Source organism: Rhinolophus sinicus, chromosome 18 (assembly GCF_057876585.1).
Source record: "Rhinolophus sinicus isolate RSI-liver-muscle chromosome 18, RSI-T2T, whole genome shotgun sequence".
Taxonomy (NCBI): Eukaryota; Metazoa; Chordata; class Mammalia; order Chiroptera; family Rhinolophidae; genus Rhinolophus; species Rhinolophus sinicus.
This window is the reverse complement of record NC_142518.1, coordinates 11,827,280-11,842,941: the sequence shown is the minus strand read 5'-3', so window position 1 is coordinate 11,842,941 and position 15,662 is coordinate 11,827,280. Positions and strand designations below refer to the sequence as shown.

The window sequence follows — 15,662 nt, the reverse complement described above, 5'->3', positions numbered from 1 at the left end:
GACATAAAAAAAGACTAATTTCTAATTTGTTGGGGCAGACTTTATTAAGCATAATTAAAATTGTTCCTCTAGAAACTTTAAAATAGGAAGCAGAAGAAGAGGAGCACATTTTGGAGGGCAAAAAGAGTTTGATTTTAAAATACGTGGTGTTTGAGATGGTTGTGAAGCATTCAAACTGACATTCAATTGGCTGGACTAGAAATTTGGGAGAGAGACTGGGACTAGAGATGCTGATACAGGAGTCATCCATATAGCGATGTCGTGTCAGCCATGGACTAGAATGAAATTCTAGACTCTCAAACTTCTAGAATCTAGAGGAACAGACTGAGGGGCTGGCCCGGTGGCTCAGGAGGTTGGAGCTCCATGCTCCTAACTCCGAAGGCTGCCGGTTGGATTCCCACATGGGCCAGTGGGCTCTCAACCACAAGGTTGCCAGTTTGACTCCCGCAAAGGATGGTAGGCTGCGCCCCCTGCAACTAGCAACGGCAGCTGGACCTGGAGCTGAGCTGTGTCCTCCACGGCTGACACTGAAGGGACAACAACTTGACTTGGAGAAAGAGTCCTGGAAGTACATACTGTACCCCAATAAAGTCCTGTTCCCCTTCCCCAATAAAAAAAAATCTTTAGAGGAACAGACTGAGTGACTAGAGAAGATCAATGGCTAGGACAGAAGAAGGAAGTAGACACAGAGGGATAATAGAGGTGGGAAAATGAGGGAGTAACACATGCCTGAGGCTCAAAGAGGAGAGGTGCCCTGAATGAGGGGTGACCTATCACACGGGGCTCCTAAAATGTCAGAATGACTGAAATGCTGAAATGGGGTTTGATGGCCAGGAGGTAATTGGAGCCTTGGAAAGCAGTTATAGGAGAGGTGGGAAGGTAGAGACCAGGTTGTAGAAAGTGAGGTATCTCAGCATCTCTTTGCATTGTGGATGTAACTGTTATTAGGTTGGTGAAAAAGTAATTGCTCTTTTTGCAGTTACTTTTAACGTTTTAAACCGCAGTTACTTTTGCACCGACCCAATATATTTATTACCGAAACTCTGGTCATCAGGAAAAAATTAGTCTGGTAAATATATAATATAGTTGAGAATCTTTTCTATACCAATAAAAATTTGATGTCTCAATTTAAGGTCATTTTATGCTTTCAAAAAATGTGGATTTTAATGGCTGCCAAATGGGAGATTCAGTGAACAAGTCTAATAATGAATGCTCAAGTTTGGACATTATCCCCACCTATGGGACTTCTGGCTGAGAAATGCGGCAACAAACCTTGCTGTTGGTGTGGGAACAAATTTATTTTTTTCAGCTTAACATCTGTATTTAGTTTCTTTATACTCTCAGGTTGAGATGCTATAATTCATCCATTTTATAACATCTGAAATGCAAGGTTCTGGGAGATTTCTTGCTTGTCAGACTTGTTTAGTTCTTGTCCATGTCACCCTTATTGACTCCTCAACTAGTAGTCTCTAATTAGAGACTCAAGGTATATTACCTCATCTTCAAAACAAAACAAAACCCCCGAACAAACAAATGAGTAAGGGAAGGGTTCTGTACTCTTAGAAGTACAGACTCATTAAATTGCTAAGTTGTCCTTTAAAACTGTCTTTCTCAAAAACACTGTAGAATTTTCTTCAGAACCAGATAAAGGCAATGGGAGTTTTAGGTTTAATAATTCCACTCTTAATCACTGCCTACATTGTTTAGTCATGTTGAGAAAATGTTTTAAAACAGTGCAAGACTTTTCAAAGCATTTTTTGATCTATTATCAGCTCTGAATTCTATGGCAAGATGCAATCGACAAAATAAATGGTTTTGTAAGAAGATCTCAGACTATCTATGCTTGGTCAAAGCCTATTAGATACAACTACTTGATTTAGTGTAATTGTGGTCTTTTGGCAAAAAATTTAAATGTCAGACACTATAAAATAGTGCTAACTTAATACCTTTTGGGGGGAAGCTTTTTTATATTTGAAATTTTTAAAAATGCAGTAGAGTTGCTCCTTATATCCATTTAGTTGAAGCACCTTCTCTTTATGCTGGCAAAAACAAAGCAAAGCTTTTAATTTTTTTCTCAACGAGATTTTCTCTCCCATGTAATATGGAGCCCAACTTTGGGGTTCTTATTTGAGTGTTAAAGCACTGAAGCAGTTCAAAGTAGTATGTTGAGAGTAATGTTAATCTTCTTCTGCAGTTTCCTCTGGGGCTTAACTTTGCACAGGCACTTATTGTCCAGTTTTCATTTTAGCTAAAAATGTTGGTTTTATGAATTTATAATATATGCAGAATTTCCCTTGAACATATATATGGAATTCAGAAAATGTGCATTTGAGTGGTTCAAATGTGTAATATATATGGATTTACATATGTGATTTTTAAAAATTGAAAGGATATACACCAGATGGTTAACAGCAGGTGTTCTTGTTTGATGGTGGGATGATAGGTGATTTTTCTTTTTACTTATCTGTATTCTAATTTTTTTTGAAGGGGGGAGTGATGAATGTGTAAAAAAGAAGGAAAAAATCGTTCTAGTTTCTAGGAGTTCACAAAGGTTATTTTGGTTCACAAATGGCCACAAGCTATTTTCAGTACTCACCTAAAGGAAATAATATATTCATGAGTAATTATATCTCAGAGTCAGCCAACACAGGGTGACATCAAGTTTCTTTTGGCTTTAGCTAGAATATGTAAGTTTTCTGATAATGCTGGTTAGTAGATGGCAGCTGCTTTCTTTGGTAATTATGTGTCAGGGCATTACAAATACACACACACACATTTTAAGAAAGGAAAACTATTAAAATTGTAATACTCAACATATACCGATAACAAAAGATGAATATAGGTCATGCTTGACTTCTGCAATTACAAGAGGTGCTCAAAGTGGTTACCATCAGCGTCCATACACTTCTGATGATGGCGAACTACTGCTTGAGCAACATGGACCCAAGTGTCCACTTGTATACATTTTTTTGGCATCCCTGGTATATCTGTGTGTGTGTGTGTGTGTGTGTGTGTGTGTGTGTGTGTGTGATTAATTTAAGAGGGAGTTAAAATTAGCATTTCTGTCTTTTTTTTAATTTTAATTTTGATTAAATGGGGTAACTGGTTAATAACATTATATAAATTTCAGGTGTACAACATTACATTACAATAGCTGTGTACTCAATTGTGTGCTCACCACCCAGAGTCTGGTTTCCTTCTGTTAACCATATATTTGAAGCATTTCTGTTTTTTTTTTTTTTAACTTTTATTTATTTAAGTGTGTTTTACCAGGACCCATCAGCTCCAAGTTAAGTAGTTGTTTCAGTCTAGTTGTGGAGGGCGCCGCTCACAGTGGCCCATGGGGGGATCGAACCAGTAACCTTGTTGTTAAGAGCACCGTGCTCTAACCTGAGCTAACAGGCTGCCCCGCATTTCTGTTTTCTTTAAACACCGTTTTGGTCCATACTTTGAAAGAATAATTAAGTAATGCTCAGGAATCAAAGTAGGAACACAGTGTGATTTTACAACATGATGTTAAGTATTAATGCTAACACCCACTCATCTCAGGGAGTTTTTAATTAGGGCAGATGGGGTGGAATAGAAAACAGTCTTTGAGCTTCCACTTTTCCAAGATACTATGCTAGGTGCTCTACCTGTGCTATCTTATTTTAATTTTCATGACTACACTATGAAATGTAGTAGATGGTATTACATACACATGGGGCAAACCAAGCCTCAGATGAAGTAACTTGTGATGGCTTTAAGCCCTTGAAATAATATTTATATGTGATTGATATAGCTACCAGTAATCATCACAATATAAATTTTTTCTTGAAGAATGCATATGATTTGTTTAACTTACATGATAGACCAGCAAGGTATATATAGAGCTTCTTAATAATGTAACAGTATTTAGGGGTTATTTTTTAAAAAATAGGGCACTTACCCCCTGATGAAAATAACTTTCTCTGATTAATACATACCATTGTAAAGAATTCCAATAATACATAAAAGTAGAAGGAAGAAAATAAAGGTCACCTAAAATCTCATCACGCTGTAATGCAAAAAAGGAGGATCACCATCTGTGTGATTTTTAAAAATCAAGTTTAAAAATCCCTCAAGTTTTTTGGACTAAATCCCTTTGCATAGTAATGGGACTTATTTTAATGTAACTCACAAATTCGTTGATTGATTGTAACTCACAACTTTTTGTTCTCTGATTAGAGTTGGTAAGTGCCTTCACTCCCTCCCTGGAATTTCCCTTTGCTATCTGCCTCAATTCAGCACCCTCTCTATATTTCACTTTGTCTTTTTCTGTAGCCACTAGGCTATAGTCTTTAATTGACAGCATCCTAGCAGTGGTGTTGAATATTCAGTCCATTTGAATATTCCAGTCTGACTTTCAGAAGAGAGGTCTGGGAAGGGGAGGTAGAGAGACTGTAGAGGGAGATGAGAACCCAGAAGGAACCTTAGCACCTCCAGCATTTCATAATCAAGTAGAGGAGGCAGGAACGTCTGTTAGTCTCTGCTCATTTTGTGTCTTCAGCCTGAAACCTCTGTCTTCCCTGCTCATTGAAATGCTCATCTTTAAAGGACCAGCGCAAGTGCCACTTCCTTTGAGAAGCCTTCTTTTACATTCCCAGTTAATTGCACCTTCTATCTTTCCACAGAATACCACTTTTACCTCTTTTAATAAAGCCTGTATTTTATTCTGTTTTGTTTGAGAATTGTTTGTTAAAATCCTCTCCAACTAGATTTCCAGCTCTTTTGTAGTAGATAGTGAATCTTCTGTCCACATAGCACCAAGCACATAACAAGAATTTCATAAATATTTGTTTAATAAATGACTAGATCATAGCCGGAAACAGATGATAGTAATGAAGAAAGGCTTCAAGAAGGAGGTTGCATTTCTGTTAGGCCTTAAAGGTTGTATAGGATTTCAAGAAGCAGAAGAGGAGGAAAGGGTATCTCATGTAGATAAAACACAGGTTAGCGATTGGCAGTAGTTGTCAGGTGACTTTGAAATTGTGAGGGACTTTAAATATGCCCCGCAGAAGATTTGTTTGTTCAATTTAATAGTCAATGAAATTATTGAGGCAGGAAGGTAATTTGGGCAGAAAACAACTCAGACCATATCTGACACTGTGTTGGGTAGGTCGGGGTGAGGAAAGACCCTTGTGAGGTGAGTTGTGGTGAGATGAGTTAGGTGGCTATGGTATTAGACCAGGTGGGAGCTAATGTGGGTGTAAACTAGTGGCGAGGGAAAGGGAAATGAGACAGTGCATGTTGGCCACTGATTGAATGTGTGAGTGAAAGAAGAGAACCTCACACATTCAGTCATACCTGTGGTTTTAAGGCCAAGTACCTGGAAAAGTAGTAGTGGTGTTAGTAGGAGAAACAAAAATGTCAGAAGGAGCAAAAATGAAGAAGGTGATGCTTGAGTGTAAGTTTGTTGAATCAGAAGTGTGGAAGGTGTTTGGGGTGGCTTAACAAATGTATTCTCCATAGGCTTCTTTTAAATAAATAACAAATTATCTTGTTATATACATCATGTTCTGACCATCGGCACACAGAGTAATAGTAGGTAGATATGCTTATGTCATATTAAGTATTTCCGTGTACGTACCTCTTTTATAGCACTCACATTATGTTTTGTTCATATTCCTATTTCTGACTAGACGGAGCTACTGGAGGGCAAGGACAGTGTATTATTTATCTTTGTTGTAGAGTACATGCCATATTGAAGGCATGCAGGAAAAGTTTGAATGAATTAGTGGCTCAAACTACACAGGCCTTCCAACAAGTAATTGTCTCTTTAGACTTGCCCTTTTGCAGTTCTTACACGTTTCACCAACACAGTCATGATTCTTCCACCTCTTGGTAAAATGGGCTTGAGTGGGCTTTTGGAGTAGGCCTCAGTTTGAATCCCAACTCTACCAACTTATCATCTGCTCTTTTTTATTTAGCCATAAAATTCACCCTTTTAAAGTGCACAATTTAGTGGTTTTTAGTGTATTTTCAAGGTTGTGCATCCATTACCATTATCTAATTCCAGAACATTTTTATCACCTCAAAAAAGACACCTCTGGGGCGGCCGGATGGCTCAGTTGTTTAGAGTGCGAGTTCTGAACAGCAGGATTGCCAGTTAGATTCCCACATGGGCCGGTGAGCTGCACCCTCCACAACTAGATTGAAGACAATGAGCTGCTGCTGAGCTGCCGGAGGGGCAGCCAGATGGCTCAGTTGGTTAGAGCGTGAGCTCTCTACAACAAGGTTGTTGGTTCAATTCCTGCATGGGATGGTGGGCTGCGCCCCCTGCAACTAAGATTGAAAATGGCGACTGGACTTGGAGCTGAGCTGCGTCCCCCACCACTAGATTGAAGGACAACGACTTGACTTGGAGCTGATGGGCCCTGGAGAAACACACTGTTCCCAATAAAAAGTTAAAAGAAAAAGAAAAAGAAATCTCTTACCCATACCCATTAGCAGTCACTCCCCAATCCTTCTTCCCTTAGCCCTTAGCAATTACTAAAACATATCATTTTTATTTAAGGGAAAGAGATTAAGCGATAAGGGAAAACGATCTATCTCTATAACTAATTTCTAATAATGTCACCCTTTAGAAATATATTGTGCTGAAAGGAGGCATTAATTGATCTTTCTCTTTGCAGGAAGGAACACCAGAAGGGGATAACATGGGGCGAACAGTGAGCGAAGGTAAGGGTTACTTGTCTAAAGATGATAATATTTTTATTCATTTGGAGTGAGTATCTTTTGGTGGACTGAACTTTTGAAAAAGACTTTTTAAAAATAAAAGTTATAGGAGGTGTTAGGTGATTAGATCTGGAATTTTAGAACTGAATAGCTGTTATTAAAGGTGATCTTGTCTTCCCTTCCTAGTTTTATAAATGAGAAAACTGACACTGAGGGAGGTTAAGTGAACGCGTTGTACAACAATCTGTGACAACACCAAAATCCGAATCCAAACCTTCTAGTTGTAATATGAGTGATTAAAAAATGCTTCATCCTGTCTTGCTCTAGTGAGAAAGCTGCTTACTGTCCTGTGAATATGCCACAATCATTTGCACTGTTTTGAATTGTGTTTTCTTTCCCATAGTACATACTTCGCAACTTTGCTGCCTTAAATCCTGTTCTTCAAGACCCAGTTCAAGTCCTGTGTCTTCTCATGACTTTTTCTCTGGCTGAATACTGAATGTTGTTCTCTGCTCTTCCCAGTTTTGTCAAGTATATTAGTTTAATGTAGTCTGTGTAACTATATTCTTAGCTTCTCTAGAGCAGGAACCGTGCCTTCACAGTTTTACTTTCTTTCCTATTAGGAAATCTTACTGTAGAACTATTTAGTAAATATAAAGATGTACTTTCTTTGTATTAGCCAAATATTTAAACAGAAAGCAGCCCACATACCTGCTCAGGTGTTCACGTATCTTGAAGAGTCACTCAATCATCCAGAAAGTAGATCTGTTACCTTAAATGCTACACCCGGCATCACTCATAGATCCTTCTTTAAGAAGCTTGTCACTTGACAATTAATTCAAGCATTGATAAGGGTAAAAAAGCAATAGATGGAAACATCTCAAGTATGGTTGAATCCATGAGTTCATAATGATACTGAAAAACAAAACTTATTGGTGATCTGTGGAGAATACTAGGGGTCCAACTCATTATTTTGAAAACTAGAAAATAAAGAAAAAGAATAAAGTGTTGATTGCGACTTCTCTGTGTGATCTGTAGTACCTCAGGGTAACTGGTTGAAGAGTGGAGGTTTCTCTCTAGAAGTTTTCTGGCTAATAAAGATAGGATGATAAAATTAGAATTGTAACCATTTCTCTATTTTGTAACCACTAACGGACAAATGGATCTAGGCAATAGCCATCTGTGGCTGCTCATATCACACCCAAAGAAGAGAACTAGATATTAGGAGCCTCCTATGAGAAGTAAACAAAACCACCTATGAAGTCATCTTCTGTTCTCCCCCGCCAAAAGCCAAATCTGAATCTTATTAAGTTCTTGAACAAAATACCAGTGTCAATATAGAGAAAATATAAAGACCAGAAGAACCCATGAGGAGGCAGTCAGCAAAATCCAGATTGGAAAACTCTAAATTGGTATCACCAGCAAAAGTATTGCTAGTGGAAGGGAGGAAAAGAAATGACAAGGAAGAGCCTATAGATCAGAAGACTTATGAGATAGATCAACCATTGCTATGTATAGACTTAACTGGGTCCTGATTCAAACAGACACACTTAAAATAATTAAGACAATTGGGGAACTATGAACACTGACTGCTTATTTGGTGATATTAAGGAATTATGGTTAATTTTTTTCCAGCATAATAGTATTACAATTAATTTTTTAGAAAATGAGCTAAGAGATATGTAGTGTAATATATGTGGATGAAATAATATAATATCTTAGATTTGGTGAAGCCACAGGTCCAGCATTGTTTGAGCTCCTCAGCTTGGCACAGAAAAAAACCCTGCCTAGTCCATTGCATTACATTATATTCTAGATTCCTTGTTGTATTTTAAGCTCTCAAAAGCATGCACTTTATTTCTAGGGCACATTAATTTGAATATTGTAGGATCAAGTCAGCTTGTTTTGGTTTATTTATTCACTCATCTAACAAATGCTTGAGGGTGTTATTTCATGCCAGGTCCTGTTCTAGGCACTGAGGATACAGTGAACAAAACAGACAAAGTGAAATAAATAAATTCCTGCCTTTTTGGAGCTTACATTTGAGTGGAGTGAGACATACAATAAACAAAATAAATGAATAAATTATAAGGTGCATATTATTTAAAAAAGAAGTCCTATTCAGAAAATGAGAATATTAATTATAAAATTAAAACTGGCTCCTATCTGAAAATAATTCTAGTTTATAGTTTTTTAAGTACTCTTTCGGACTACTGCTATGGCCTTCCAGTATTGCTCACGATTCATTGTCATTCTCTCTCTCTCTCTCTCTCTCTAGGCTCAATGGATGCCGAGAAGGAGAATGAAGAGAAAACTCCTCAATCAGGCACATCTTCTGTGCAAAATGGTAGGTTTTACAGTAGTTCAATTCAATGTATTTTTCTTCTTCACTCAGTGTTAATATGAACTCATTGCTTTTTGTATAGTCTGTGTACAGTAAACTCCTGTAAGTATAAAATCTAAGCAATAAGAAAGGTCAAAAAGTATTTTATTTTGAAAATTTTAGTTTCGTTTTAGAGATAAATTGGTATGGGATTAAATAAGATAACCATGTGTTTCAATGCAAATTTTGCCAAGTTAAAGATATCTAGTTATTAATAACCATGTATTACCAATTTAAAATGATTATTAAAAACCCTTCTTCTAACATTAGAGTCAATGTGAAAGTCCTGTTTTGATGATTTGAAAGACAGTTCAATGGATAAAAGCTTAGGCATTGGGAGGTCTGGCAGACCTGTTCTAGAATCCTGGCCTCATTCATTACTAGCCTTCTGACTGTGGGCAAATTACTCAACATTCTTAGTCTCTTCTTCTGTGGAGCACAGGGATAATGCTATTTACCTCATGGGATTATTGGAAATTTAAATAAAGAAAATGTAAAGCACCTAATATAATTCCTAGGCACATCATAAATGGTCAGTAAATGTTAATTTAACAATGAGTTATTAATTCATGTTTTAAGTTCCTTATTGTGAACAATATATGTATAATACTGAATCAGAAACTCAGGCGATAGAATCTGACCTGTTGTACCTGCTCTTAAGGAAAATAAGTCATACGTACACAAAAAAACTGAATAAAAAAGTACTGTAGCAAACCTACTGTACTTACCAGAGGTTTCAGGCAAACCTGTTGTCGCTTGTCTTTTTGTTGTACTTGTCCTGCCAGCCCCACTCTTGGAGTAGTTTACACAAAGCTTTCTGTTCCTACAGGAAGGTAATTGCCATGGAATCATTCTATCTCACTGCTGGGCCCTCAGTGCTTCCATATTTTTCCCATTGGCCTTATTTGTTCTTCAGCTCTTTCCTCCAGCCTCTAAAACCCTCCAAGGAAATGGATGCCATTAGGTTAAAATGTTCTTCTTCATCCCTACAAATTTCTCTCTGTTGTTTTTTTAATATAACAGTTTTGTTGAGATATAATTCACACCATACAATCCACTCATGTAAAGTACACAATTCAGTATTTCTCAGTATATTCACAGAGTTGTGCAACCATCACCACAATCAATTTTAGAACATTTTATTAATCACCCTAAAAAATCCTGTACCCAGTTAACAGTCACTACTTATTTTCTTCCAGTGTCTCTGCCTTTCACCAGCTCTAGGCAACCAACCACTGAATATCTACTTTTTGTCTCTAGATTTGCCTATTCTGAAAATTTCATAAAAGTAAAAAAATCTAAAACATATAAAATATATATATTCTTAAAGGTTGAAAATAGTAACTTTTCAAAATTCTCCAACTTTTGATTTAAAAAATGAGACTACTTAATCAAATTGACAGACATTTGCAGATATTTCTTAAGGTCCTGATCTTAACATCTCATCTTAGAAATCAGTGAATGACTGCTAGAAGGTAAGCTCCAAGAGAACCAGGATTTTTGTCTTATTTTAGTCACTGCTGCTTCTCCAGGACCTAGGACAGTGCCTGGCACATACCGGTGACTTTCTATGGAATACAGTGATGAGTAAGACAAATATGGTTCCTGCCCTCTTTGAGTTTAGGAGGCAAGACAGACATTAAACAAATGCCCAACTGCAGTTGTGATGCATGCTATGAAGTAGTGAGTGCTATGACCATTCCGCTGAGAAGCTTCCAGCTCTAGATATTTTGCCTTACTTTTTTACATCGACTCTGAATGCATGCTTCACACTGGTGGAAGACATTATGATTCTATTTACTCTGGAGAAGACCAGGGAGCTCATATAAATTATGTTCAGTTTGCCAAAAGGTGTTTGGACAAATAATGGACTAGAATAGAATACAAGGCAAACAAGAAGGGACCATGGACATGTGCAAATAACAATCAGATCGCAAGGTTATGTATGTACACCTACCTCATGAACAAACCTATCAGTTCCCAGGCTTCTTTTCTGAGCGAGCATAACTGCCTGCTCCCCCCACCCCCGTCTGTCAGTGAGGATAAGATGCAGAGGCAGACTGGGATCTCAGGCTTGGCTAAGACCTTCTGACTATTTTGGCTCCCGGTCAGGAATTCTAGCTGTGGTATTGTAGATGTGTCACATCTAAATTAGTAAAGCCTGTTGCTATGCATATTTCTCCTATGGTATTGGTAGGGTCTCGGCACAGGGACAGCCAAGCTAAACAGTTTTATGGGCTAAAATTTTGCCTTATGAATAACATAATTAAGGCCTCAATGGTTAAATCCTACATATGGGTTATTAGCTAGCAATGTAATAGAAAATGATCATATTATAGCACACTGATACAAAGGATTTGTTAGCTTAAATTATAGTCCATTCAGACATGAATGGTGATAGATTATTTTAAAAACTGTGTTAGAGAGATGCATTAAGTATTTTCCAATGTCATTGAAAAATTTTACAAATGTAACTGGTTTATGGAAGAAGCTTAGTTCTTTGAGGTATAATTGTGAAATGGTTTTAGTTTCCAATTCATTATTTCCAACTTACACTCTCTTCTTCCTGGGATGTCAGCACCTTAATGACATCCTAGCTTTGCCCCCTATTCATGTTTTGTTTTGTTGGTTTTAAAAATGCTCTCCAACACCATATGGTAGTCGAGCTTCAGTTAGAATCTTAGGTCTCCTAATTGTTAGGTTAGTGCTTAGGAGGTCACTGAAATATACTGGTCAGTTTAATTTTGGAGCCATGGGTCTCAGTTTTCACGTCTGAGAAAGCTATCAAGTATTCATAAATTTAGGCACAACTATGATATTAGTTTTATAATAACACATACTATTTATTGAGTGACTTACGTGTATGCTACTTCACTTAATTCTCAAAATACCTTATACCATATTCATTATGTTCCCCATTTTATAGAAGAAAGAACTGAGGCTGAGAAAGTGAAATGACTTGCCTCGGGGTCACATAGCTAGTAAAAGGCAGAGCCAGACTGGAAGAAGGCAGGTTCAATTCCAGAGCCCATATTCTTGACATTCTGCTGTGTGCCTTTCAGCAGTGTGGTAGTACTTGCTTCACATCATCTGGAAGCAGATTTAAACACAGTGTGTTTTTTTAATGGGACAGTCTCTTAGATTTATTGTTAAGTTAAAAAAAGCAGGGTGTACAATGTTGTATATGACATGCTTAATACCATTCATAACATGTGGACATGCATATAAATGCACGCACACATGTATTGGTGGTATGCTGAAGCTGGTTCATACCAGCTTGGAGAGCTGATTGTGTGCATCTCTTCCCAACTTTGTGGTTGGTGACTTCACCTTGGGACCTTGCAGTCAGATATAGTGCTGTTATTTACATCACAGAAATCTGTAAGCACTACGACGAGTCAGGCTTTTTGGTTGTTTGTGTTTTCTGAAAAGCTGGTTAAACATATATCAGCACTTTGTGTGTGTGTATATGTGTTTAAGTATGTTATATCCTTTAAAGGATATATAAGAGGCCAGTAACGTAGATTCCCCCAGAAAGGGGAACTGTTAAAACCAATATTTTTATCGTGAGGAATTTAGAGGATAGAAAAACTTCATGGTTGATGAGAATTAAACTTTGTATGAATTAACAGTACCTTTAATACAGCTATCACGTTTTCTGTCAGTGTCTTTGGCATCTGACTGGCACAGTGAATTGAAGTGTTCAAGCCAGGCAGAGGACACTGCTTTCTGACCTCCTCTAGCATTATCATGTATCGTGAAGACTGAGTAAGAGAAGGGACAGCAAGAATTTGTAGAAAATGTAGATCATTCAAATAATCTGTATCAATGACTGTACCAATAACTGGTTTAGTGCTTTGTTCTGCCACCATATTCTTGACACCTGGATGGAGATTTACTAGTCAATTGAGAAACAATGCTGGTTCTCAGATTTTTTTCTTTCCATAAAGCATTGCAGGGGTAAAATTCTGTTAGACCACACCTAAACACCTTTAGCTCCCTATGAAAAACAATGCACCTTCACATTAATGGGATAAAATGGTAAAAACACACGTTTTGAGTAAATTTATATTAGAGACAGATGAGTAGAATTTGCTGTTACTCTATAAAAAAAATCCTTTAGGTGTTTCTAGAATCTACATTTTTAGAATTACTGTGCTATAGTTCTTATTACATGTAAGAGCTGACTTATAATTTATATAAGCCATTATTATCAGGAAATGGTCTTCATTTTTTATTTTTATACTGGTAATCAAATGTAGATCAGGAAGTTTGAATCTGCTCTTTAGGAAGTATTTTTTTTTAATTTTTTTTTTTTAAATCGGGGAATATTGGGGGAACAGTGTGTTTCTCCAGGGCCCATCAGCTCCGAGTCAAGTCGTTGTCCTTCATTCTGGTTGTGGAAGGCACAGCTCAGCTCTAAGTCCAGTCGCCGTTTTCAATCTTAGTTGCAGGGGGCGCAGCCCACCATCCTCTGTGGTAATTGAACCGGCAACCTTGTTGTTGAGAGCTTGCACTCTAACCAGCTGAGCCATCTGTCCACTGCTCCGCAAGCTCAGTGGCAGCTCGTTGTTTTCAATCTAGTTGTGGAGGGCGCAGCTCACTGGCCCATGTGGGAATCGAACTGGCAACCCTGTTGTTCAGAGCTCGCGCTCTAACCAACTGAGCCATCCGGCCGCCCCTAGGAAGTGTTTTTTAAGAGAGATTTGGAGCTAAAACCCATTTCATTCCTGAAAGTTAGTATACATGTTATAAATACTAAAAAACAAAACAAAACAAAGCAAAACCCTATTTTGTATATATTTTTTTCCAGATGATTTCCAATGGACCAGTTACTTGCAAGAGACTGATTCTGTATGTGCTCCTTCAGAGTGTTTCAGACAGGTATGTCAAAATTCTGTAGATGTTGTATATATTAATGTAAGCTATTAACTTGTTGAAGAGTGTGTGATTTTTAGGTTTAGCTAATGTGAGGAGGTAGTGGTATGGTGGTAGTGCCATTTAAGAGCCGGGTGGTCTCTATGCATTTATTCATTAAGAATTTACTCAATGTCAAGTATACTAAGTCCTTATGACTGCCCATCTGGAGGGAAAGAGAGACATGTAAATAATTATGAGAAGTGTGGTAACTTTATACTGCAAGGCTCACAGACGAGGTGCCGTTGAGCTGGTTGGAATGAGAGGAAGGATGTTCTAGGTAGAGAGAACATCCAAAACAAAGGCACATGGGTGTAAAAGAACCGGGTATTGAGGGACGGCACAGAATGGCTGGAGCACAAAGTGGGTGGAGGCAGTAGTGTGGGAGTGCGGTGAAAGGTTTGGGGGCTTTTATGCTGTGCTGAGCACTGGGGCTTGATTTTAGGCAGCGGTGAGCGGCCAGCTGGTTTATTTTAAGGGGAGTGCCCTAATCAGGTTCTTATTTCACAAAGCCACTCTGTGCATTTTAGAGGCTGTATTTGGGTTGCCTGGAAGTGGGCAAATGAGTAAGACCAGCAGTGCGCAGTGTTTTTGTGCTGTAGGCCAAGCCAAGGAGAGGTTTTAGAGATCTTTTTCTTGACCCTTGTAGTTCTTAACTTTTGCTCACCATTTGCTGTGACTGTTACTTAAAATGCTCCTCAAGTATTCTGGTAACATAACTGACCATTTGTTTTTCTTATAGTTGATGCATTTTAACAAAATTGTATTTTGTGTGTGTGTGTGTGTGTGCGCGCACGTGCGCGCACAGAGCCAAAACAATATATACACATTTTAAGAAAGGAAAAAACTGTATTAAAATTGTAATACTCAATATATACTGATAACGAAAGATGAATACAAGTCATGTGTATACATTTTTTGGCACCCCCAATATATAGTCCGAGATTCCACCATCTAATGACTTCAAAGTTGGTATGAAATTGGAAGCCCGTGACCCTCGCAATATATCTTCAGTATGTGTCGCGACGATAATTGGAATTACTGGTGCCAGGCTGCGTTTACGCCTGGATGGCAGTGATAACAAAAATGATTTCTGGAGACTTGTCGATTCTAAAGACATACAGCCTATTGGGACATGTGAAAAGGAAGGGGACTTACTTCAGCCTCCACTGGGTAAGGATAAACAGTTTTTAAAATAACATTCTTACCAATGTAATATTCAGTAGAAATAGTTTTAAGTAGCCTTTTAAGAATCTCTTCTCCTAGGCATTCTTGCAAATAGATGTTCAGGTGGTTACTGTGGAGAATGTATGAGAGAGGAACTCACCAGTACCATATGTTCAAGTTTCACTTATGTACACATTTGGCGTATGTGTGCTCATGGTTCTCTGCTCCAGAGCAAGACTCATGCTATCTTCAAACGTGGTTACAAAAGCAGCTCTACCGGATTACACATGCAGATTCAGAAACCCTTCTGGGGGAGAAGTTTGTACCATTTGATATAAGTCACTGCCTCCCTCAGTACGTTCACAGAGCCATTCAGCATTTTTGGTATGGGGGTGAGCACTGGATATAATTCCACATCCAGACTCGTTTCAAACTTGGGAATTGCATTTCATCTATAGTGGGAAGGAATCATAGTGAGAGGGTTAGGAGTCATAAGTGT

The 15,662-nt window shown here is 38.0% G+C and overlaps 1 protein-coding gene across 4 annotated transcripts in view; it reads left to right on the top strand.

The window, feature by feature from the left end:
* Positions 1–15,662, top strand: part of SCML2 (Scm polycomb group protein like 2) — a 71,567-nt gene that overhangs the window by 8,059 nt on the left and 47,846 nt on the right. For all 4 annotated transcript variants that reach the window (XM_019755382.3, XM_074323703.2, XM_088794780.1 and 1 more), the window contains 4 exons: positions 6,654–6,699; positions 8,975–9,043; positions 13,893–13,963; positions 14,935–15,169. In XM_019755382.3, coding sequence (XP_019610941.1) covers positions 6,678–6,699; positions 8,975–9,043; positions 13,893–13,963; positions 14,935–15,169 — 397 coding nt within the window. In that variant the 5' untranslated portion in view covers positions 6,654–6,677. The remainder of the gene's footprint in view (positions 1–6,653; positions 6,700–8,974; positions 9,044–13,892; positions 13,964–14,934; positions 15,170–15,662) is intronic.